Here is a 25,829-nt window from a genome sequence, read left to right as displayed (position 1 = left end):
TCCGCCCGGCTGATTTTTTGATTTATTGTAGAGATGAGGTCTTGCTGCCCAGGCGGGTCTCGAACCCGCGGGCTCAGGCAATCCGCTCACCTCAGCCTCCCAAAGGCACGGGATTACAGGTTGAGCCACCGAGCCCGGCTGTGAGGTTATATATTAAACCTGCAACTTCAATTCCATTCCCAATTGCACATGCATGAACCAACTTATAAGTTAGAGGAAAGGCATTTTCATAGCCTGAATATCTGTCAGGTATGCTGAGGGGTTGTTATGGCTAGCACATTTTTGTTTACATGTACAATAGTAACATTATTTCAGGTTGTATATTATCACACAGGTTTCTGTAGCAATGCATAGCTGTTTTTATTAAAGTTCACTTTGCCCACCGCCTGTTTATAGTACAAGATGGTTATGACACTATCACCTGGTTAAAAGGGCTCACCAGTGCCATTAATACTGATGAGAACAGAGGAAATTACCAAATGACTTACAACATATTCATTTACAGTAACAGTGATCTTCTTGCAGGACTTATTCTCAAGCACTGATGACTTTGATTAAGGGCATTTCCTACGAAATTAAAAATCCCTTAGATAAGTGGCATTGTATTGACAATTAACTCTTGGGCAAATTGACTCAGGACTTTCTAAATATCCTGGTAAATGAGACCCACGTGTTAGGTCTGTGGGAGAGAATACAAACCAAGGTTAAGAGTTTGCTGCTCAAGTGTTCTTGTTATTCCTCCCCGTTTCCTTCCTTCTTTTCATTTCTCTCCTCTTTCTCCTTCTGGAAACCTTGTAGCCACGTTCTAAAATGTTGATGCAATAACTAGAGAATGGCACTGCACTAATCCTCTCTTGTACTGAAAACTTATTTGGAAATGTAATTGAACTGTAGTATAACTGACCAAAAGAACATTATAAGTGTCATCCAAAACCTGCAGTTTTAATAACTGGCCACAAACTTTTTCTAGGTGTAACTGAGAAAAGTAAGAGCAATAAAGGTGTCTGTAATATTTTGTTTCCTGGCTTCAAGGAGCATATTACACAATGCATTTTTGAACTAATTAACAAACTAATATATTAATACACCAAAGCAGGAAAGGGTTAGGGAATATTTTCTAACACCGAAAAAATTATAATCAGAGAAATTACTTTATTAAAATTTGCAAGATGAGATAGGAATTATACCTATGTTGTTGAATATATACAACTGTATGTCCATAACATAATCAATTTTGGATGATTTAATGTACTGTACTTGATCTGAAAGATCACTGAAGAAGAAAAGATCCTGAAGCCCTTATTTCTCCATTGCTGGGCCAAATAGAAACTGGGTTCTTTTATATATATATAAATTTCTATTTTAAATATGTGGGGTACAATTCAGGGTTAGGGATAGAAATGTTCATTTTGCAGGTACCCTTGCTGATAAGGTCCCCAACCCCGGCAGTTTTCCACTACTGCCACTCCTGCCCCTGCCCTCCCCTGGCAGTTCCCACTGCTGCCAATCCCTTTCTTATAGTATTTTGAAAGTTGTTCAAGGTCTGCTTATGAGTGAGAACATATGATACTCGCTTCCTTGTTTCTATGATAAATCACTCATTATTATAGCCTCTAAGTCCATCCAAGTTGCTGCGAAGTTCATAATTTTGTCCTTCTTTATGGTTGCATAATATTCATTGTATACAAGTACCACATTTAAAAAAATCCAGTCCTCTTTTGATGGGTAGCATGGTTGGTTTCATGTTTTTGCTATTGCAAATAGTGTTGTAATAAACATGCATGTGCAGGTATCTTTTTCATAGAGTGATTTGAGTTACTTTGGGTATATTCCTAGAAGGGGCTTGTGGGGTCACATGGGAGGTCAATTTTTAGATCTTTTAGGAATTGTCACACTATTTTCTACAGAGGTTGTACTAGTTTACACTCCCACCAACAGTGTAGAAATGCTCCCTTTTCACTGCATCCTCTCCAGCTTCTGTTGTTTTTCGAGTTATTGATGATGGCCATCCTGACTGGAGTTAGGTGGTATCTCAGTGTGGTTTTAATTTTCATTTCTGACTGGTAAGGTTGAGCAAGAAGGAACTTCCATAAGTCATTGAACTAATCTTTGTACCCACTTTCTACCCAATCCCCTGGAAACATTTATTTTACACCTGCTAGGTGCATGGCACTTTGCTAATCTAGATAAGAATACAGAGATGAATTACGTGTAATACCTGGCTTAAGGGTGATTACAAAATACTTGGGAGCTATGCATCAAAATTATTTAGGGTACTTGTTAAAAAGACATTCTGGGACCTCATTCAAATGTATTGAAGCAGAATTGCCATGTATGTGACCTAGGAGTCTGTGCTTTCTAACAAGCTCCTTGGGTGATTCTGATGCACAACTAGATTTGATAATCACTGGGTGAAATAAGTCCTTTTCTGTTCTAAAATTATTTGAATTGGCTGGTCTCGGTAGCTCAGCCTGTAATCCCAGCACTTTGGGAGGCCGAGGCAAGTAGATTGCCTGAGCCCGCGGGTTTGAGATCAGCCCGGGCAACTTGGCAAGCCCTTGTCTCTACAACAGTTAAAAAAATTGGCTGAGCGTGGTAGCGCGGGCCTGTAGTTCTAGCTACTTGGAAGGTTGAGGCAGAAGGATTGCTGGAACCTGGCAGGTCAACGCTGGGGTGGCCATGAGTGTGCCTGGGCAATGGAGTGAGACTCTGACTCAAAAAATTATAAAATAAAATAGAATAAAATAATTTGAATTTATTTAAATATATTAAGCCATATCTCAGTTCACTATAGAACTGTACTAACCTTATCTAAAAATGTTGCTTTTCTGTAGATCTGTTGCCCCATTCCAGAGACATCTGAGTTTGAAAATGCAGGATTTGGCAACAGATAGAATATTCAACACTACATTTCCTAAAATTACCTGGAGGAAACATTAAGAAAAATCTGAAAGGCAGATCAAGATATAGGGTTCAGAGTAAAAGGTGATTAAAAACTACCTTGATCTCCTTTTCAGCCAATGCTACCTATTTGGGAGTAGATGCTTCTTATTAAAATACATATTACAATTATTAGATGTAATCAGTATTTTATATTGTTGAATATGCTAAAAAGACAACAACAACAAAAAACACAACAACCTGAATTTCCTGGAGGGAACTATTCTAAAGGTAAAGTTAGTTACATGTGGTTATAATGACAATAAAAATAGCAATATTTTGTGTGATGCTATCATCAAAAAAGTAAATGACTCTTAGGATAAAGGAAATTTAATCTTTTTGATTTGGCTGAGGGCAAGAGTCAATCACCAACTACATAATATGAGAATTCACACTGTTACTGGGTGTATTTCCATAGGATTTCATAGTATCACATTACAAACAGTTTAAAAAAATATAAACGTGTATAAGAACAATCTTGAACTTCAGATTGCATCAATATAGAGGCACAACTTTGATTTCAGCATTATTCTTAAATGTTGGTAACTTTTTATTCAAAATAATTTATTACAATTAAGTACATTTAAAAAAATGGTTTCAAGTCACTCTATAAAAAAGATACCTGCACACGCATGTTTATCGCAGCGTTGTTCACAATAGCAAGAATCTGGAAACAACCATGCTGCCCGTCAAAAGAGGACTGGATTAAAAAAATGTGGTACATATACACGATGGAATACTACGCAGCCATAAAAAAGAACAAAATCATGAATTTCGCAGCAACCTGGATGGAACTAGAGTCTATAATACTGAGTGACCTCTCACAGAAACAAAGATCCAAGTATCACATGTTCTCACTCATATAATGGACCTTAAACATCCAATGCAATACTATAAGAAAATGACTGGCGGTACTGGGAAACTATTGGGGGGGGAGGGAGATGGGATTAACAGTAGCAAATATCTGTCTGGGAACAGGGAAACACCCCATATCAACAGGGTGCCTGAATGAAACGCAATTGTATACCTAACCCTTAACTCTACCCCACAACTTCATAATAAAAAATAAATAAATTAAAAAAAAGAATAAGTATACACATATTACATAAAACTCTATTAAATATGCCAATGGTTCTAAAAAAAAAATGGTTTAAGGCATTCTGCTAAATGCAGGAATTAAAGCTGTGTGAATAGGCTTGGTATCTCCATTAAATCCTACTGGTAAAAAGGCAATCCTAACGTTGCTTGATAGTTTTCTGATAGGGTTAATTCAAGATGCTATAGAGCCTTACTCAGGAGGAAAAGATATGAGTATTATTATAACCATAAGACACAGTCTTTGAAGTGGCTCCAACAGTATTATGTTCTAGTTTAAAAGGGTAGGGGATGTGTTTTCAGCTATTTTATTCAGATTATTAAAGGCCTTGTTTACCCATTTAAAATTACTTCTCCTTATTCTAAAAGTTTTTATTCCCCACAATTACCTTCTTAGCTCTGGGTTGCTTGATATATATTTCATTTTTTCTGAAGATTAAAAGTGAAAAAAAAATCAAACAAAAAGGAAATTTTAACATGTTGTAATAATGATAATAATAAAAAGACAGCTTCTTCAGGAGTTGTATATCTGGATTTAGGATGTGTTTTGTCCTTGAGTGGTGATCCAAATCTTCCAAGTTTTAATACGTGCTGTGTATGCTTTAGGCATTAGTTAGTTTTAGGAAATTAACGTACAAAAAGGTCATTTGCAAGGAATAGATGAAGTTGGGAGTCAGAGTCCCAGTCAGTGGATATTTGTGCAAAAAGGGAGACCTCTAACAAAATAATCTTCCAGCTGATTATTCTGGTTTAGTAATATCATGCGAGATGATCTTTAGAACTGTTAGATTAGTCTTATCTAACTCTTATCCCTCAATATGTTGATTTGACTATTTTTCAGTGATATGTCAACTAAAATAATTTTCTTTGTATTGCTGAACAGTAGCGAGAGTAAAGCTGATTAGGATGCTGTGCTAAGGACATTGAGATCTTTCCCTTACACAAGAATGAAGAAGGATTATTATATTTGGCATTTGAATGCCCTTTCTGTATATCAATTAAAATCCATAGACTGTCTCAAAACTATCTTCAGGGATTCAGTGGCAAAGCTTACTTTGCATCCCTGTAAGAAGAGTAGAAAAGTCCCACTTTAAGGGATCCTAATGCTCCTTCTGGTGAAACTCATTTTGTATCCTTGTGGGGCATCCAAAATGCTTATCTATAAGATGAACAACACAAGTTAGAAAGAAGTTTGGGTCTGCTATTATCATTTAAATTTAACAGAAAATTATCAGTCTGAATCACAGAAATATATAAGAACCGTTTAAGTCTCAGAGCTCTTGAGATTTGGCTGGCGCTCACCTGGTAGATGCAAAGTCTGCTAGTAACTGCATGTCCTCTGGGATCTGAGGCCAAAATGGGCTTTGTATGCTGGGAAAGGATATGTAGATAAGTATTTGTCAGTATTACCCAACACTGACAAATACTTACTTATGTATCCTCTGAAAGTACGTTTGGAGAAGTGATGTCAGCAAGATGGCTGAGTAAAGACATCTGGCATTCACTCCTACTCCCCCACCCCCAAGAAAGGACCAAGGCAACAAATAAACAGCTAAGATTTGACTAAAGTGTTGAAAGGAAAGTGCTGGAGTGCAGTCAAATCTAAAAAGGTCAATCACAGTGAGATTGAATCAGTAAAAAAATCTTCCAACAAAGAAAAGTCCAGGACTAGATGGCTTCGCCACTGAATTCTACTAAAACTTTGAAGAATTAATACCAATTCTTCTCAAACTATTCCAAAAATTGAAACACAGGGAACTCTTCCTACCTAATTTTACAAGGCCAGCATAACCCTGATACCAAAACCAGACAATGACACAACAAAAAAATAAAACTATAGGCCAATATCCTTTATGAAAATAGATGCAAAAATTCTCATCAAATTATTAGCAAGCTGAATCCAACAATACATCAGAAAGATAGCACATCATGATCAAGTGGGATTTATCCCAGAAATACAAAGATGGTTGACATACGCAAATCAATAAACATCATATATTACATCAGTAGAATAAAGGACAAAAACCAAACCACATAATCATTTCAACAGATGCAAAAAAGCTTTTGATAAAATTCAACATGACTTTGTGATAAGATCTTTTAATAAAGTATAGAAGGAAAGTATTCAATGTAATAAGTCATTTATAACAAACCCACAGCTAACATCTTACTGAACATGGAAAACATGAAAGCTTTTCCTTTAAAAACTAGAACAAGACAAAGATGCCCATTTTCACCACTCTTATTAAATATAGCATAATAAATATTCTAGTCAGAGCAACTAAACAAAAGGAAGAAGTAAAAGGCATTGAAATTAGAAAGGAAGGAAGTCAAATTGTCCCTGTTTTCAGATGACATTATCTTATATATAGAAAAACCTAAGGACTGCAAAAAACTCTTAGAACTGATACATAAATTCAGTCAAATTGCATAATACAAAAATAATATACAAAAATTAGTAACATTCCTATGAACAACAAACTACCTAAAAAAGAAATCAAGGAGGCAATGCCATTTATAATAGCTATAAAAACAATACCCAGGTATAAATTTAATGAAGAAGGTGAAAGACCTCTACAACAAAAACTGCAGAATACCGATGAAAGAAAATAAAGATGAGAAACAAATGGAAAGACATCACGTGCTCATAAATTGAAAGCATTAATATTGATACAGTAACAATGCTACTCAAAACAATCTATAGTTTCAATGCAATCTCCATCACAGTAGCAGTGACATTCTTCGCAAATATAGAAAAAATATCTAAAATATGCACAGAACCATAAAAGACCCCAAATAGCCAAAGCAATCCTGTGCAAAAAACCAAAGCTTTAGGTATCACATTTCCAGACCTCAAAATGTACTACACAGCTGTAATAACCAAAACATCATTATATCAGGAAAAAAACAGACATATACATCCATCAAAAAGAACAGAGAACCCAGAAATTACATATCTACAATGAACTGTTTTTGACAAAGGTGCCAAAAACACTCATTAGGAAAAAAGGGTAATCTCTTCAACAAATGGTGCTGTGAAAACTGGATAACTGGATATCCTTATGCAGAGGAATAAAATGAGGCCCCCACCTCTCAATCTATAAAAAAAATCAACTCAAAGTGAATCAAAGGCCCTGATAAAACTACTAGAAGAAAAATAGGGAAAATGCTTCATGACATGGGTCTAGGAAAATATGTTTTGAATTAAACCTAAAAATATAGGCAGAAAAAGCAAAACTAAACAAATGGGATTATATAAAACTAAGAAGCTTCTGCACAGCAAAAGAAACAACAGAGTGAAAAGTAATCTACAGAATGAGAGAAAATATTTACAAACTGCTCATCTGACAGAGAATTAATATCCAGAATATACAAGGAACTCAAACATCAGAACAACAAAAAACCCAAACAATCGATTAAAAAGTGAGCAAATGATCTGAACAGACACTTCTCAAAAGAAGAGATACAAATGGCTAACAAATATGTTAAAAAATGCTCTTAACATTGCTAATCATCAGGGGAATACAAGTCAAAACCATAATGAGGTATCATCTCACCCCAGTTAGAATGGCTATTATAAAAAAGACAAAAAATAACAAATGCTGGTGAGGATGCAGAGAAAAGAGACTACATCACTGATGGGAATGTAAACTAGTATAGCCACTATGAAGAACACTATGGCAGTTCCTCAACAAACTACAAATAGAATTACCAGATATCTCGACAATTCTACTACTGGGGGATTTATCCAAAGGAAAGGAGATTATTGAATCAAAGAGACATCTACAAAAGACATTCCTGACAGTCAATATATAGAATCAACCTGTGTCCAACAACTGATGAATAGATAAAGAAAATGTGATAAAGAAAATGTGATATATGTACACAATACGATACTAATCACATAAAGAATGAAATCCAGTCATTTGTGGCAACATGGATGAAACTGAAGGTAAATGTGAATCTGATTTTCATACTTTTCCAAGTGAACTTTCAAGCTTAAAATCTAGTTTGAGAAGTCCCAATCTCTAGCTAAACATGCAGCCTAATGACAAAGGCATGTATAACAGGGACAAAAATAAACAAAAACCAAAAATTTTTACCTGACACTCTGTCAAAATGGAGTTATGGATTTTACAATATCTCAGTCATTACAGAAAGCAATTTATGCTTAGCAGATGTTAATATTTTGGAATTCCTATTTTATTAGAAACTGCTTTAACCTTTGACAATAACTATCCACTGGTTTATACACAATTAAAATGGTGACAATTGAGGTAGTTGAGATAACAAATGAATTAATTTAATAAATAACTCTCAGGGTTCAGTAGGGTGACTGGTAATAGAAGAGTCTAAGACTAGAAAACTAAGTTTCCTAAAATATTAACAAAAAAAGCCAGAAGAGGAAAAAACATCATTTACAATAGCAACAACAAAAATACATTGGCATACATCTAACAGAAATGTTCAGAGCATTAGGAAGGAAATTATAGAACTTTACTGAGAGGTGATATACGTTAACAGCAATCACTCAAAGTTATAAATGTCAATTAAAATGCAAATTATCCCAAAGTAACTTATAAAGTTTAATGTTTAGTCTTACGATTATTCTAGCATTAATAATTTAACATTATTTAATGCTAGAATAATTGCAAGACTAAACTAACAGTATAGGACAAGACAGAAAAAGGAATTGAAAGGAACAGCTGTAAAGAAACACACATTTTAGAAATTATTATTGTTTTCTAAAGGAAAAAAATTCAATCAGCTGGGAAAAATGGCTTGTTCAATAATGTTACTGGGATACATGCCAAAGGAATGAAAACAAGTACTTCATCATTTACCAAGCTATGCACCACAATAAATGGACTGGAGTTAAATGTGGGGAAATGAGGATGAAATGAAACCTAAAATAAATATTAAGAAAGATAATATTTATATAACTCTGTAGTTGTTAAAGCCTTTTGGCACTTAATTTTGAATTTAAATAATAAAGTTGGCAAAGGTTGTCACATGAGAGTTCATAAGAATATAGTTAAGTTTTGCACATTCACAAAATACCATGAACAAAATTAAAGTATATATGACAAAAAGGGAAAATTATTTAACATATATGACAAAAGTTAACACAAAATATAAAAAATCTTCATGGTCAAAGATTTAAAAAGGAAAATGAGCACGGTAAAGGATATAGAGATAACACGTTCTCATACACTGCTGCTTACAATAATTTTGGGGTGTGATTTTGTTCCACATATGTACTCTCACAAATATGTAGGCTTCCACCATCATTTTTCCTTTAGAAAGTCACTCCAAGAAATACTCTGTGATGCATTCAATTATTTTGCCACTATACCAGCAAATAAAATAAATTATAAATAAATAAACTAAATTTCCCATAAGAGTAGATTGGTTAAATACAGCATAATATAATTACAAAGACCTTAAGCTAAACAAGCAAAGCAGATCAAAGATCATATGTACAATATAATCTGATTTTTAGGAATAAAAACAAAGAAAAGGATTAAGTATGTGTATGTAAAATACTCGTTTTATTCATTAAATGTTATCTTTAAATGGTAGGTATAAGGGTGATTTTGAACTCATAACTTTACTTATTTGTATTTTCTGATCTTACTATATTGAAATTGTATTACTTATGAAATTTTAAGTTATTTTTATTAGAAAACTAAACCACATATATTTTTGGCTACTAGCAATGTTAATTTCTCTAATTTATACCGATACTTCCTCTGCTTTTATCAAAATATACCCTAAGAAACAATGTTAGAAAACCTAATACTGCATTTGCTCTGAGGATGTTTTTGAGGACATTGTCTACTCTATCTCTCAATATGCCCTTGAGAAGAAATCACATACAAAATTCCTTTTGCAAACAGTACCAAAAAAAGTGTGCTTAGCCTGAGGAACTGGAATGCTTTTTTCCATGGATTCTGAAAAGTCGTTAATTGTGGACTCATTTTTATTTTTCTTTAGGTAGTCAGAACATTTAAAGCCTAATATTTAATCTAACTGTAATTACTGTATAGGCTATATGGCCTGTGCATCTGTCCATCTCCTTTTACTTGGCCTTCATATTCCAAATTCAATTCATAATTCCCTTGTCTTGCTACTTCATTCAATGTATTTTGTAAATCATCTCAAATGTTTTTTGAGGTAGGTGTAAATAATTAAATAGAATATTGCCATTGTTATTACCAGCCTCTAAATGACAGAACACAACCATATATAGTCTACATTGAAAGAGACTATAAGTATTCCCAATATGATTTATCTTAGAATCACTAATTTTGAAAATAAAGGAAAATATGAAATTGTTGTTTTGAAAAATAAACCAAGAGAGATTTGAGTCATTACTGTTTTAAGAACTAAAAGAAATAAATTGTATAATCCCTACCAATGTTAAACGAGATCATGGAAGGCAGGGACAGCATCTGTCTAAACACTATGTACACCACCTTGATGCTTCCTACCAAAACAAGTTGGTAGAAAATGCTTGCTTGCATAGTCAGCCAAAGATAACACTGAGGAAGAGCAGTGTCAATAGGTTACCCATGCTTTTCCCTTTTTTTCCTTTACTTGCTCTTCCCCAGTAACTGAACCGCCTTTTGAGACTGATGACAGCCTGGCATCCATACCACATTTCTCCAATGTGCTTGAAATGTCCCTTTGCCTCTAGATCTGCCTAAATGCAGCGCAGCTATTTTGTGCTGCAGTCTGCATGTGCTAGCAGATCAGAGAGGTGTACTTTCACTTCATTGATTACTGAGCATGTGAGGCAGGTTTGCAAGCTTTCATACAGCTGGTTGTGTGAGGGCACTCAAAGCTTACTTTAATAATCTGATTTTCCCATGCAGGTTGGTCCTTGGATTTCTTTCAAGGAAGAGAAATGCGCTGTGTATTCTCTTCAGTTGTACTAATAATGAGACACGTTTTTGGATCCTCATTTGGCTTTTCTATGGCTGAGATGAGAATGTAAAGAGAAAAATTTTCCCCTAACATTTAGCACACAGTAGTGTAGTCTATCATTCTACCCTTTATCATCAGTTATTCTCTATGTTCCACATTCATTGGTTTTTATCTCTCCATTAATATGTTTTAAATACTGTTACATTACATCTTTACATGACAATTAGGTCAACAAATCCTTTTTCCAGTTTTACTTTTTCCTTCTTTAAGAAGGTCTTAAGAACATTAAGAAGAAAGTTGAGCCTGGGCAGCAAGACCGCATCTCTACAATAAATCAAAAAATCAGCCGGGCGTGGTAGCGCATGCCTGTAATTCCAGCTACTCGGAAGGCTGAGGCGGAAGGATCGCCGGAGCCCAGCAGGTTGAGGCTGCGGTGGCCGGGAGCGGCCGGGAGCGGCCACTGCACTCCAGTCTGGGTGACAGAGTGAGATTCCAACTCAAAAAAAAAAAGAAGGTTGAGAAGACTTGGAGTTTGGGTGAAATGCATAATTGTCCTCAGATATTTACAGATTCATTCTCTGTGACACCAGAGGAAATAACAAGGGCCAAAAAATTAGCAGTCGTGGAAGGCAGATTGAGGAATAACTAGTCAACAGTGCTTCTTCAAATGGAATTTCCTTGACGCTCTGTAGATGTCCAAGTAAAGATTGAACAACAACGAGCTGCAGTGCTTTAGAAAGGGTCTGAATGTACAGTAGGACATGAGAGATGGGGATTGAGTCTCATCTAGGGTTTTATAATTCGAACACTGTTTTATAAGCTGGGTAAGCACTGTTTTGTAAACTGGAGAATCAAAAAATATACCATAAATGATTTTCAATAATTTTTTCATTACAGTTTATAAATTACTTTCAGAACTACAGCAAAGAGATAAAAAAATTAGACAATCATGTTAATGAAAGACAACAGTTACCTGTCTGGAAAAAGACTCTAGAAATAATTGTCCGACACAATGGGCAGGGAGTGCTTGCAGGATTGTCTTTGGCTAGAGTCCGTAAGCAGGGCTCACAGAAGATGTGGTGGCAAGGGTAACACATGTAAGGGTTGAAGTAAACATCCAGACACACTGCACAGATGTAGCTATCCTTTTCTTCTGCATATTCATTGTCATCATCTGTACTCATCTCATTATTCAAAGTCTGCAAAACATAAGAAAAACAATTTTTCATAGTTCAATATGAGACTGGTTTCCTTAAGATAGACTTTATATGTGGCTGACATTTATGAGAAGCATATAATATCTGTTCCTTGACATATTCACAGTGACAGAAATGCTACCTTTCAAAGTGAGAAGAAACTAAAATCATACATGAAAGACTCAGAAGTCTAAGTATTGTAGAAGTTTTACATACTGCTACATGCTAAAATATATCTAATCACGTTAAGTATCCCTGTATCTCTACTTAAACAGCACTAGTTCAGTAAGTGTTGGGTCGCACAATGACAGATTCTCCATGTCCTCCATCCCTACCAGAGCAAATAAGCTGATTGTTACAAGGCTATAGAGCTTTAATATGAGCATCCACACATGACAAAAAGTGAGGACAGGAGGCTGTCCTACTTCATCCTCCCACTGTGCATGGCGCATTCTCTATTCTGTATCTTGCGCCTTCCTGGACCCTGAAATCAAGACAGAGCTTGGGGTATGCCAGGAAGTAGGCACGGCAAAGACACACGGGGTAGTTATGGAGTTAGCATTGCAGTTGGGAAATATGATCAGCCTCTCCCTCATCCCAAATGGAGTAGGAAAAGGCACAGCAGGTCTTTGAATAATGTCATTTCATTCAAATGGTCGTTTCATTATACTGAAATTCTCCAGGGGTACTTAACGTGATTAGGTATATTTTAGCAACTAGCAGTATGTATATACTGCTGAATTCTCCAGGTACCCCGGTTTCCTCCCACATCTCAAAGACATGCAGGTTAGATGACCTGGTGTGTCTACGTGGTCCCAGTCTGAGTGGAACCACAAAATTATTGTTGAAATGTATATCCTCAATAAAACAGTATTAAGAGGTAGGATATTTAGGAAGTAATTATGTTATAAAAGCAGAGCCTTATAGAAGTGGTTTTATATAAGAGCTGGAAGGAACAACGTTCATCCCTTTTGCTCTTCCACTGTCCTGCCATGTAAGGAGGTGTCTACTCCCTCCAAAAAGCAGTGTTCATGGTGCCATCTTGGAAGCATAGATAGGGCACTCACTACACACCTAACTTGCTGCGGCCTTGATCTTGAATTTCCCAGCCTCCAGAACTGTGAGAAGTAAATTTCTGTTCTTCTACATTATCCAGGCTATGGTATTTTTGTTACAGCAGCACAAATGGCCTAAGACACCTATCTACTACTATTTTTTGGTTTTTCCAAACAGCTTTGTTTCCAATTTTCTACCAACTCTTGGTAATTTCTCTTTTGTGAAGGACATATTAGCTCATTAGTTATCTGATTTTTCTTATAAGTTGTCTGATTTTTCTTATAAAGGTGTAGGCATTTGTACTTAATCTAGTCATTTGTGGTTACTAGTGATATAGATGTGTTGTACATTTAAAAAATTTTTCTCTGGTTTCCTTTTTTTACTCTTTTTATGATGTCCTTTGATGAAATGAAGTTTTTAATTTTAAAGTAGTCTATTTAATCACATTTTCCCCTTAGGATTACTGCTTTGTGTGTCTTATTTAAGAACTTTTACCCTTTCCCAAGGTCATCAAGATAGTATATTTTGCATTTAATAATATTTCATAATTTTATACCTAGAATGATTTTCATATATGGTGTACCTTAAGGATAAACTTCATTTTTCTTCCTTAAAGAGTTATTAATTGGCCCAGTCCATTTGTTACAAAGAGTTTCCTTTCTTGCACTGCTCTGAAGCCAGCTTATCATTACTTAAGAGGCGCAATATGCATAAGCCTGCTTCTGAGATTTTCTATTCTGTTCCATTAGTTTACTATCTATTCCCATGCCATAATCATAATCTCTTATAGCTTTATGATAAGCTTCAGTATCTGGTACAAAATCATTCAGCTTATTGTTATTCTTCAAGAATGTCTTTGCTATTTTTGGTCTTTTCCATTACTATATAAAATTCAAAATAACTTTGTTATGTTCTTTTTTAAAAAGTTGGAATTTTTATTGAAGCTGCATTGAACCTATAGACAAATTTGAGAAGAGTTATAAATCTTTCCAATATAGAGTTTTAAAATACATGAGCCTGTTTATTTTCCCATCTATTAAAAAAATTATTTAAAAAATTTGGTAGAAGTTTACTTGCATTTGAGCTAATTTTTTCTCTCCACTTTATTACTTCACTCCCTTTTCTCCACAAACCCATTCCTGCTACTGGATATGACATGCATGCTTTAATATCTTTCACATCAAAACAAGCCTGCACAAAAACCAAACCTCTCTGGGTCATGCTACCTTCCTCTATTTCCTTTCACAGAAAAACTTCCCAAGAAACTTGACCATATTACATTTAATTTCGCTTTTCTCACCTTCCATTCACTTTCACCTAACTCTAACCTATGAATTGCTAATACTCTGTGGAAACTGTTCTTATACAAGTCACTAACAAACTCTGGCACTCAAAATCGAGGATGCATGATTTCCTGACCTATCTTTCTCAATCTCCCAGCAGTGTTTCTTAAGTAGAACAGGACATCTTTCTTCTTACCTGCTCAATAGTTTCTCTTTCCATTTGATCAGACTTTTTACAATGATCAATAGGACTCTGTATGATCCATCCTACCTTTTTATTCCCCATGCTGAGCTAGTCACCATTCATGGTCATCTTCTAGTTCTACACACACACCAAATACTTTCTTGTCTTTGGGCCCTGAGACATGATGCTTTTCTTCTCCTAAAAAGCTCTTACTCCAAATATATATAAATACTTTTGCTGAATTAAGTGAGTGAATGAGTAGACAGGTTGTTCTAAAGTTGATGCCATAACTCAGTAGATCCTGATTATGGGTGTTCTCATCCTCAAAATGCTTTTAGGTACAACTTGTACATTATTGTGTTGATTTGTATCTTCTTGTGGGTATCTCTGTTATGTGTTCTTAAGTATTCTTATGAAACTTTTGAATATTTCCAGCTAGATCATAAGCATTCCATGAAATTCCATATAACATATACAAAGTTCATCACGAAGAGGGTATGAAATAAATGTCTCTTATCAACAGAAAGTAGGTAGCTATAATTTGAACAACGATAAAAAGAAAAAATCTGCTGAAAAGGCAATAGAAATGGTAATTTTTGCTCATTATTGACATATGACTCTTCTCTTGAAATTAAGAGACGTGAAAAATGATAGCTATAAGTGGGGACAGTTAGTACTGAATTTGGCACCCCAAATAAAATAAAAACATCTCTGGACCTTTATACTTACTTACCTTACCTAAATGTGTGTGTGTATATACATATATACATACATATGCATACACACACACACTTACACACACACCACATATATATATATATATTTTGTTAATTTGTATTTTATTATTTTATTTTTTTAGAGAAAAGAGTCTCTGTTGCCCAGGCTGGAGGACAAAGGCATGATCACGGCTCACTGCAACCTCAAACTCTGGGGCTCAAGCAATCCTCCTGTCTCAGCTTCTAGAGTAGCTAGGACCACATTCATGTGTCACTATACCTGGCTAATTTTAATATTTTTTGTAGAGACAGGGTCTTGCTAAGTTGCCCAGGCTGGTCTTGAATTTCTTGCCTCAAGTAATCCTCTGCCTCAGCCTCCCAAAGTTCTAGGATTATAAGTGTGAGCCACCGTACACCTAGCTTCTAAATTTTATTTCACAGTGCTAGCTTATTCTGCTTCTATTAGACCCTATTAAGATTGTGCCTTGAAATCTGAGCTAATTAACCTTGAAGAAACTTATGACATAAAAAGCATAATTTCAGGACTCAGAGCATTTCCAAGTGTATCCCAAATATTTGTGCAGAATTTATTTGTTTGAAGTATTTTATACCTATATATACAAGAAACATCACTAGACTTCACTAAAATATATCTCAAAGACATAAAAATATTTGCTACTTATTTCATAACACAATAATATTTTAATAATAAAGGTAGAAGTTCAGAACTAGAAAATAAGGTTGGAGCTATTCATCTACTATTTGAGTTAAATGAATCAATCCGCAGAATAGAAATATACACATAAAGACTTCTTGGATCACTATGTTTTAAGGGACTAACAAAGCTCAAGAGTTTTTATTAATCCAGAAAACTGGACATATCTGTCAATAAACACTGTTATACACAAGGACAACAAACTACCTCAAGAATAGAACTTCACTGATTTTTTCCCCCAAATTGGAGAGACACAGGGTTATAAAGTAAATTTGCTATAGAATAGGTAGTTATATTTTTTAAAACTCACATTTTAATGACAACCTGGAAGGAGGCTTTTAACAGGTGTGCCTATGAACTCACTCTCATCTCCTCAGTATTTCAGTCATCATAGTTGGAGACCCCAACAATGCTTCTCAGAAATATAGGGGAGGGGACAGAAAAGATAGCTGGCCAGTTAAGATCAACCAAAATCCTTTCTGGAACAAAGTATGACATTAACATGTTGTCATTCTTATTTTTGTTTCTTGCTTAAAGAGTTTACAACTTTCTCTTTAGTCTCTGATTTGAAAAATGTTATTAGAAAAATGTTATGTCTATACTTTTTCTTGTTTAGTACTCACTAGTCTCTTTCAATCTGTAGTCTCTGCGATCCAAGTTTCCTTTTTCCCCTAATTAATCACTACTACCTGTTCAGTCTGTTACCACTTTTTATAATTCTCATTACATACAAAATGGAATCTCTTACATCTATCGTCCATGGTTTAATTTTCTTCTTCTATTTTCCATCTTTTTATGTTATGCTATATTTTAGAAGAATTCCTCAGCTTTATCTTCCAAGATACAAAATTATTCTTTGATTGAACAAATATTCATTGAGTGACTAAAAGACCAGACACCATTCCAGGTGCTGGAAATAAAGTAGTGAATATAACATAAAATCCCTGTCTTCAGGAAGTTTGCTTTCTAGGCTTATGTTTTTGCTCTATTCTGGCACAGAACCCTCATACTATTATTAAAAATTTCAGCAATATACTTTCAATTTTCTGAGTTCTTTGTTATCCTCTGATTACTTTTTTTTTTTTTTTGGTTTTTTTTGAGTTGGATTCTCACTCTGTCACCCAGACTGGAGTGCAGTGGCCGCTCCCGGCCACCACAGCCTCGACCTGCTGGGCTCCGACGATCCTTCGAGCGCCTCAGTCTTCCAAGTAGCCGGAATTACAGGCATGCGCTACCACGCCCGGCTGATTTTTTTATTTATTGTAGAGATGAGGTCTCGCTGCCCAGGCGGGTCTTGAACCCGTGGGCTCAGGCAATCCACTCACCTCAGCCTCCCAAAGGCACGGGATTACAGGCTGAGCCACCGAGCCCAGCTCTCTGATTACATTTTAAAATAGACTATTCTTGCCCTTAAGATACAATATTCTTTTGAACATCTCAGAATAATAATTACAGCTTTCATAATGTCCCCCTTTGCTTTCTGGATATATCTGTTTTCCCTTGGAATAGTTTTTCTGTTAATTTTTTACATTATTGGTATTGCTCAAAACTCTAACAATACTTGGTTTGTTTTTACAGATAAAGGATTAGATTTATTAGTATGGGTAACTGACACTGATTTCCTCAGTTGTGTAAACTTGTTTCTCAAAACAAACAAACAAACAAACAAACAAAAAACCCCACTCCTCTGAATAGAAGAGTTGACTGTAACCCTGTTTAAATGATCAAAATATGTCAACAAACATGCACCTTTTAGGTACATGAGTGGAAAGCAGGCATACAGGCTGAGGTTCTCACAATCGCTAAAATATAGCATGTTTTTCTACAGGCTAAAGAATTTATTTCCCATTCAGGAGAGCTGCTTTCCATATTTACCTTTATTCTATTTCCAGTCTCTGTTTGGCTTCTCCCTACAATCCCAAGAACCAGGCATACCCTTGAATTAATTTAGGAAGGAATTCCCAAAGTGTTATCTGAGGGTAAATGTCACAGCCAGCTGTCTTTATGTGGGAAGGTGAAAAGGCAGAAACAAGAGTAGCCCAACTATTCAATAGGTAATCTGGCAACAATTATCACAATGTTTACACCTGCACCTCTAAAACTTAATGACCTGCCAGAATCACCTGGAGAGCTTGCTAAACCATATATTGCAGGGCCCACTCCCAGAATTGCTGATTCAGTAGATCTGGGGTTGGGCCTGATAACTGGCATTTGTAAAGAGTTTTCAGGAATGCAGATGCTGTTGGTCCACGGACCACACTTTGAAAACTAATGATTTATACCACTGCCCTATTCCTTCTACTTAGTAGATTTTCTTAAATTATTAAAAAAAAAAAAAAAAACCAGTCCTCTGAATAGAAGAGTTGATTGCAACCCTGTTTAAATGATTAAAATATGTCAACAAACATATTGGAGTATAAGTCAGGATTAGGTGCATAAGGAGTTTATGAGCAGGTGAAGTTTGGGCTCCCAGCTGGTCCTCAAGTCCCCTGGGTTAGGGTCAGGAACCCTTAGTGATGTTTTTTAAAACCAGTGTTCAGACCATTTTAATGAATATGAAATTCCCCAAAAGTTCCACTGTTCTAGATAGTATGCCTCCTGCCAAGTTCTGTAAAAATAGAGATTTAACTGTACATAATATTTGTTTTGTTCTGATTGCTATTATTCTGTTTTCATAATAAGAGTCTCCCATCATGCAATAGCTCCAAAATATGCCTGTTTATGTATATATTATTTATACATCTATACACATACACAGTATTGAACCTTGAACAACATGGGTTTGAACTGTGTGGTTTTACTTATACATGGACTTCTCTGTCAATAAATATAGTTGGCCCTCTGTATCTGCAGGTTCCACATATGCTATTAAATGTGGATCTAAAATACAGCATTTGTGGGAAATGAAACCTGTGAATATAAACGATTGACTATTCAGATGCTTGGGTTCCCACAAGGCCTAATGAAGGACTTGAATATGTGCAGATTTTTATATTCCTTGGGAGAGAGGGTGGTGGCGCTGGAACCAATTCCCCTCAGACACCAAGGGATGACTTGTATACAGATTTCAGTCCAAAGTTAATAAACTTGACAGTTTTCTCTTGTAATACAGAAATATGCCACAGAAATTAAAGATAAGCATTCAACCTGACGTCTCCATTAATATTACATATATACATTTCACATTGTTACGATTCTTAAAGATTAAGAATATATTAAGTTAAGAGCTAAATGTGTTAGATTTATATATTTTTGTTCCTAGTTTCACAGTTAAGTATAGAAGTGACCTTGGAGATAGCTTAGTCATCTATTTGTTGTAATCTGAAAAATGCTGGGTCAATTTCACAAGAACATCACTACCTTCAACCTAAATATCAGAGTGTCTTACACATCGTATATTCTCAACAAACGAGGCATGGATGATGAAATATCAGTCAGGTCATACGTTGTCCTTTCTAATTAGGCCTCTGTTAAATGCAAATATTTCCAGAAAGGGGCTTATCACTTTCTGTAATATCTTTGTGTAAGTTTATTAAATCACATCCCTTGGTAACAAAATAGTAGGGTATTTGAAGAGAAATAGTTAATGGTTAAAAGAGGTCCTTTAGGAGACTTTCAGGGGAATCAAGGGTCAAAAGTATTTTCATTCTAATACTAAAAGCTGGGCACAGTGGCATTTGCCTATAGTCTCAGCCACTTGGGAGGCTGAGGTGAGGACTGCGTTAGTCCAGAAGTCTGAATGTAACTTGGGCAATATAGTGAAACACTGTCTCATAAATATATAAATACTTAAATACAAATTTTTAAAAAGCCAGGCGTGCTGGCAGCTACTCAAGATGCTGAGGTGGGAGTGGCTACTTAGGAAGCTGAGGCAGGAGGATTGCTTGAGCCTAGGCGTTTCAGGGCAGCCTGGGCAACACAGTGAGAACTTATCTTTTCATAAAAACAAAACAGAGACCTTATCTCTACAATAAATAAAAAACTTAGCCAGGTGTGGTAGTGTGCACCTGTAGTTCAGGCTACGTGGGAAGCTGAGACAAAAGGATAGGTGGAGCCAAGCAGGTCGACTCTGGGGTGACAGTGAGCATATCACTGCACTCCAGTCTAGGCGACAGAGTGAGATTCTGGCTCAAAAAAAAGAATTAAAATTTTCCATTCCAATAAGAATTTTTATTAGATCTTCACCCTTGAATATGTATCTTTTAATACTGTAGGTGACATAAATGGAAAGTATCCGTAAAACATCTCAGCTACACACCAAAGCATAATGGTTATTTTGAGAAAATGTGCCTCTGTTATTGTTTGAGTTGTGAGCTGAGCTAGCTGCTTTTGTCATGGAACACCATTTTACTTAAAAGAACAATTGTCAGATGAACTGAGTATTCAGATTTGGTTATTTGGCAGACATTATCACAAAAAAGAACAAAGTAAATCTGTCACTTCAAGGGAAACGACTGACAGTATTTGTTGCCAATCAAAATGACAAAATTTGAGCTTCCCAGTAAAAATAATAATTTTTTATGATTTTTTATAATTTGTTTTTTGCTTACAACTTCCCAATACTTAAAGACTTTTCTGAAGAAACTGGTGGTGATAGTAACATAATGAAATGTGTCAACATTTAGGAAAACTGCATAATTCAATGAACTAACATTTTTAAAATGTCTAATACATGTAACAAAACCATTCATGAGTAAATAAACCACTCAAAGTGCGAAGATAGGCCAGTGGATTTTAATGTAATAGTTAAAGTCAGGTATCAGATTCTACATTGCAACTGTCCTTTAAGAATCTAGCACGTGTCAAGTTTTACTGTGGTATCAAAGAAAAATATCCAAAATTATCTTGAAAGGCTATTATAATACAACTCCCTTTTCTAAATACATATCTTGCTGGATTTTCTTCACATAATTGAACCAAAACAATATGTGGTAATGGACTGCATGCAGCAGATGTGAGAATACATCTATCTTCTATTAAGTCCAATGTTAAAGAGATTTGCAAAAATGTAAAACAATACCATTTTTCTCAAATAGTTATTTTTCATAAAATATGTTATGCTATATGCAATGGTTTTTATTATCTCTACATGACTTGATACATATTTAAAATTTTTTGTTTTAATTTTTAATTTGATAAATATTTATAATCCTTATACACAAAAGCTCTTTGGGGCTCTCAAAATATTGTAAAGTGATCTGGAGACCAAAAGGTATAAAAACTGATTCACTAGGAAATAGAAAGCAAAGGTGATTTGAGCCTTAGGCATATTTTAGGTATTGTATTAAAGTTTATAAGTATGTAATAGATTGGCAATATTGTCAATAATATCATCAATGTTAATAATAAACAAGATAATTTAGGGTAAAAAAATTATAGGATCTAAATTATGATAAATTCTCATCTATCTGTGATCCAAATAAATAAAAACTCAGAGGTAGAAAAAAGTTGGCATGCTATAGATTTTAGAGGAAAGGACAGAGGAGGAAAAATATTTAGTACAGGTTGAGCATCCTTAATCCAAACATTCAAAATCTGAAATGCTCTAACATTTGAAACTTTTTGAGTGCCAACATGACACTACAAGCGGAAAATTCTATACCTGACATCTTTGTTTTCTGATGGTTCAATGTACACAAATTTTGTTTCATGTACAAAATCATTTAAAATATTGTATAAAATTATCTTGAGGCTATGTGTATAAGGTGTATAGGAAACATAAATAAATTGTGTATTTAAACTTGGGCCCCATCATCAAGATATCTCATTATACATATGCAAATACTGTAAAATCTGAAAATATCCAAAATCTGAAACACTTCCGATGTTCTGGATAAGGGATACTCAACCTGAATTTCCTTCAAAAAGCCACACCTAGATATATCTGAGTATCAATTATAGATAACCAGCTTTTAATTATAGGCCTATTAGGTGATAAATAACTTCTTTTAAAATGAGAAGAGCTACTATAAGACCTGGAAGTAGCCTTTGAAAGAAAATTTTAAATTATTTTCTTTCCTTTTTTTGTTTTTTTTTTTTGAGTTGGAGTCTCACTCTGTTGCCCATACTGGAGTGCAGTGGCTGCTCCCGGCCACCGCAGCCTCTACCTGCTGGGCTCCGGTGATCCTTCTGCCTCAGCCTTCAGAAGCTGGAACTACAGGGGTGTGCTACCACGCCCGGCTAATTTTTTATTTATTGTAGAGATGAGTCTCACCTGCCCAGGCGGGTCTTGAACCCGCGGGCTCAGGCAATCTACTCACCTCGGCCTCCCAAAGGCACGGGATTATAGGCTGAGCCACCGAGCCTGGCTAAATTATTTTCTATACAGTTTTAGTTGTATTTTTATATTCTAATTATGGTGATATAGAATTATATTCTAAAATTGGTGATCCATGAGGTTGCTTAATACAAGTACTCAACTAATAAAAACATTTAATTAATAAGTCATTCTAGATACACAGTACATTACCATATCTGAATTTTTTTTGTATATTAATTGCTTTGCCAGACAAAAATACAGTTTTAGTTTAGAGTAGGTCTAGGAAACTGTGTCAGAAATATCTAGTTGTTCTGGCTTAGTGTTTGCTTTAGAATTACTTAACACATGGAAGGAAGAAAGGAAGGAAGGGAGGGAGGGAGGGTGGGAATGCGGGCCAGAAATGGCATCCTAAGGTCTAGAGTGTGTGTTATTATCTAATAGCTACAAACAAGGGAACAGACCAAATCCCAGCAGCCTGTGGTAAAGGAACAACAGAATTCATGGGGCCTCAAATGAACTCTAGTGCTATGCCATCCCAAAGTGAGTGGGGATTTCTCTCAGTATTTATTCCTGTAATCGACCAGCATACCCAAGGAAAGGAAGGGTCTAAAGGAAGACGACATGGCTCTGAAAGGTCACCAGTGCTTCATCAGCGTATCTTTCCCCCCTCATCATCATACTGCTCTGGATGTTTGCAGTTTAATGCAATACTCACTATTGCCCAAACCATCAGACACAGAGTTATTCAGGGTACTTATTCCTTATGCTGCTTGATTAATCCCTTAAGGGTCCCTTCTCTATGTATTAATGAAACTGCCCACCTATTGAGATACATGTGTAAAAGTGAAAATTTTAAAAAAAATGGAAAATATTCTGTCATTTTCCCTAAAGATTCCATTAGAAGAATTATCTTTATTTCACTAAAAGCTCTGGAGAATGCAACACTATAGAGTTCATTAAGCCAAAATAATCTCCCTTTACTTGTGAAATGAAATAATCAAGCTTAATAGAGAGGAAAACTAAAGAAATAATACTTACCTTGAAAGAAATGAAAATGACCCACATTTACAGTGAACAACTGCAAAAGTTCATGCTAGGACTTATGAATTCGTACAAATTTCACTGGTTTGGAGACTAAAACAATTAATTAGAGTAAAAACCCTCCTCCAGCAAAATTGAAAGGATATATTTCTGCTATTTGGGGCTCTTTTTAGAGTACATATGTGTGCTTTTAGTGGAAAAACGTGACTTTTGCTTTATATGAGCTGTGTTGTCCACCACCCCCATTCCAGGTATTAGAAATAAAACTTTTGCAATGTTTTGTATTGTTGTCAGTGTTTGAAAATATCTTATTTTTTGCTTTGAAAACTGAAATCAATAGTGTGTAGCAGTTATTTTCTAAACACTATGTCCCATAAATTATTAGACCTTTATAAAAAGATAAATTATGTATTTGTTTTGCAAAACCACTTAAATCCAATAATTACATACACTAGAACAATCACTAGCCTGTGTGAAATTAACTAACCACCTAATCCTTTGTTTCATTTTATCTTTTCTGAATTCCAAATCTAGATTTATAGCTGCTTCTTAGAAATCATCATACTAGCAGTCCAATCTTACTATACCCTAAACTAAATTCAGTTCTCCTTGACATTTGACAGCTCTCTCTTCCTTACCTCACATAACCAATCCTTGCAGAGTTTAGTTCTTCAGCTATTGAAATGTTCCCTTCTACTTCACTGTATTTTCATGCTTCCCTATTTTCATTGCTGCTTCCCACTTAAGATTTTTATCTCTATAATCACTCAACAAATATTTACTGAGTGCTTAATATCTACCAGGTACTGTTTTAGGCTCTGAGAATACCGTATCAAGTCTTTGGTCTAAATGGAGGAGAAGAAAGGGGTACTAAGAAAACATAAAACAGAAGAACTAGAATTATTCTGAGGTCCAGAAAGGCTTCTGTGAGGATGTTTGGAGATCTTGTTGGAAATCTTTTTGTTACAAGTGACAGAAAACCCAACTCAAAGTGGCTCAACAACTAAAATGGAATTTGTTGGTATATGAAATTGAAAAATCCATAGGTATATCTAGCTTCAGGCAAGAATTGAGTCACTAGCCTGAATAACATCTCTAAGAACTTGAATTTTCTTGGCTCTGCTATCTATGATGACAATTTTTTCCCTAAGGCCTAGCAGCTTCTTCCTCTCCCTTGTGCCCTCAAATTGCTTTGGCAGCTGCAAGTTTCACACACTGGTACCATTATACTATCCCAAGAAATAGAGTCTTGTACAAGCTCTGATATCCATTCTCTTTCATTGACCTGAAGAGGTTTACTTTTTTCCTATCCTTAGGCAACTCTCTATTCTCATGGAAATGATTGACACAATCTCTTTAGCTAATCAGAGTAGATAATTATGACTATAAATAGAGTAAGGTGAATTTTCTAATGGAAGGTCGGGAAATTATTGGCAAAGATGGTAAGAATGGATGCTGGCGAGGTTTCCCAAAAAATCTCCACTAATCCAGAACATATCAGATCTGAATTGTATGCAGGAATTAGCCAGGGGAAAAATAGAGGAGGAAGAGCATTTTGGGGCAGAAAGAACAATTCATGCCAAAGGCTCCAAAAAAGCAAAGACTTTGGTACAATTGAGAAAAGATGAAAGATGAAGAAGAAACAGGAGAGGAGAGAACATATAGGCCTCGTTAACAATTTTGAACTCACACTCCAGTTCATGTACATATACATTCCCAATTATTTTGTTAGGTACTTGGGGCAGGAAGTAATATAGAAACTGTTACATTGATCTTTGAATGCTGAATCAGCCTTGCATCTTTGAAATAAATTCTACTTGGTCATGCTATATACTTTTTATACATCATTGGATTTGATTTGCTAATATTTTGTTGAGGATTTTTACATCTATGTTCATGAGTGATATTGGTATGTAGTTTTGTTTATATCTTTGTCTGGTTTTGGTATTAGGGTAATGATGGCCTCACAAAATGAGTTTGGTAGTATTTCCTCCACTTCTATCTTTTGGAAGAGATTGTAGAAAATTTGTATAATTTCTTCTTTAAATATTTGGTAGCATTCAACAGTGAATCCATCTGGATCTGGAGCTTTCTATTTTGGAAGGTTATTAATAACTGATTCAATTTATTTAATAGATATGGGCCTATTCAGATTGTCTGTTTCTCTCTGTTGTAAGTTTTGGTAGATTGTATCTTTCAAGGAATTGATTCAATTCATGTCGGTTATCAAATATGTGGGCAAATAGCTAATCATAGTATTTCTGTATTAGCCTTCTAATTTCCACAGGATCTGTAGTGATGTCCCCACTTTCACTTCTAATATTTGGTATCCTTTGTCTTCTTTTTCATACTTAGCCTGGCTAGAGACTTCTCAATTTTATTTATCTTTTCAAAGAACCTGTTATTGGTTTTGT

The 25,829-nt window shown here is 35.2% G+C and overlaps 1 protein-coding gene across 1 annotated transcript in view; it reads right to left on the bottom strand.

Annotated features, from left to right (window-relative positions):
- The window catches only part of LOC103251956 (E3 ubiquitin-protein ligase RNF180), a 49,012-nt gene extending 36,853 nt beyond the window's left edge, over positions 1-12,159 (bottom strand). The window contains exon 1 of the mRNA XM_008050561.1: positions 11,939-12,159. Coding sequence (XP_008048752.1) covers positions 11,939-12,149 — 211 coding nt within the window. The 5' untranslated portion in view covers positions 12,150-12,159. The remainder of the gene's footprint in view (positions 1-11,938) is intronic.
- Positions 12,160-25,829: the final 13,670 nt, after the last annotated feature.

Source organism: Carlito syrichta, unplaced genomic scaffold, assembly GCF_000164805.1.
Source record: "Carlito syrichta isolate Samal-C Ts95f unplaced genomic scaffold, Tarsius_syrichta-2.0.1 Scaffold150402, whole genome shotgun sequence".
Lineage (NCBI taxonomy): Eukaryota > Metazoa > Chordata > Mammalia > Primates > Tarsiidae > Carlito > Carlito syrichta.
This window is presented reverse-complemented; position numbering and strand designations above follow the sequence as displayed.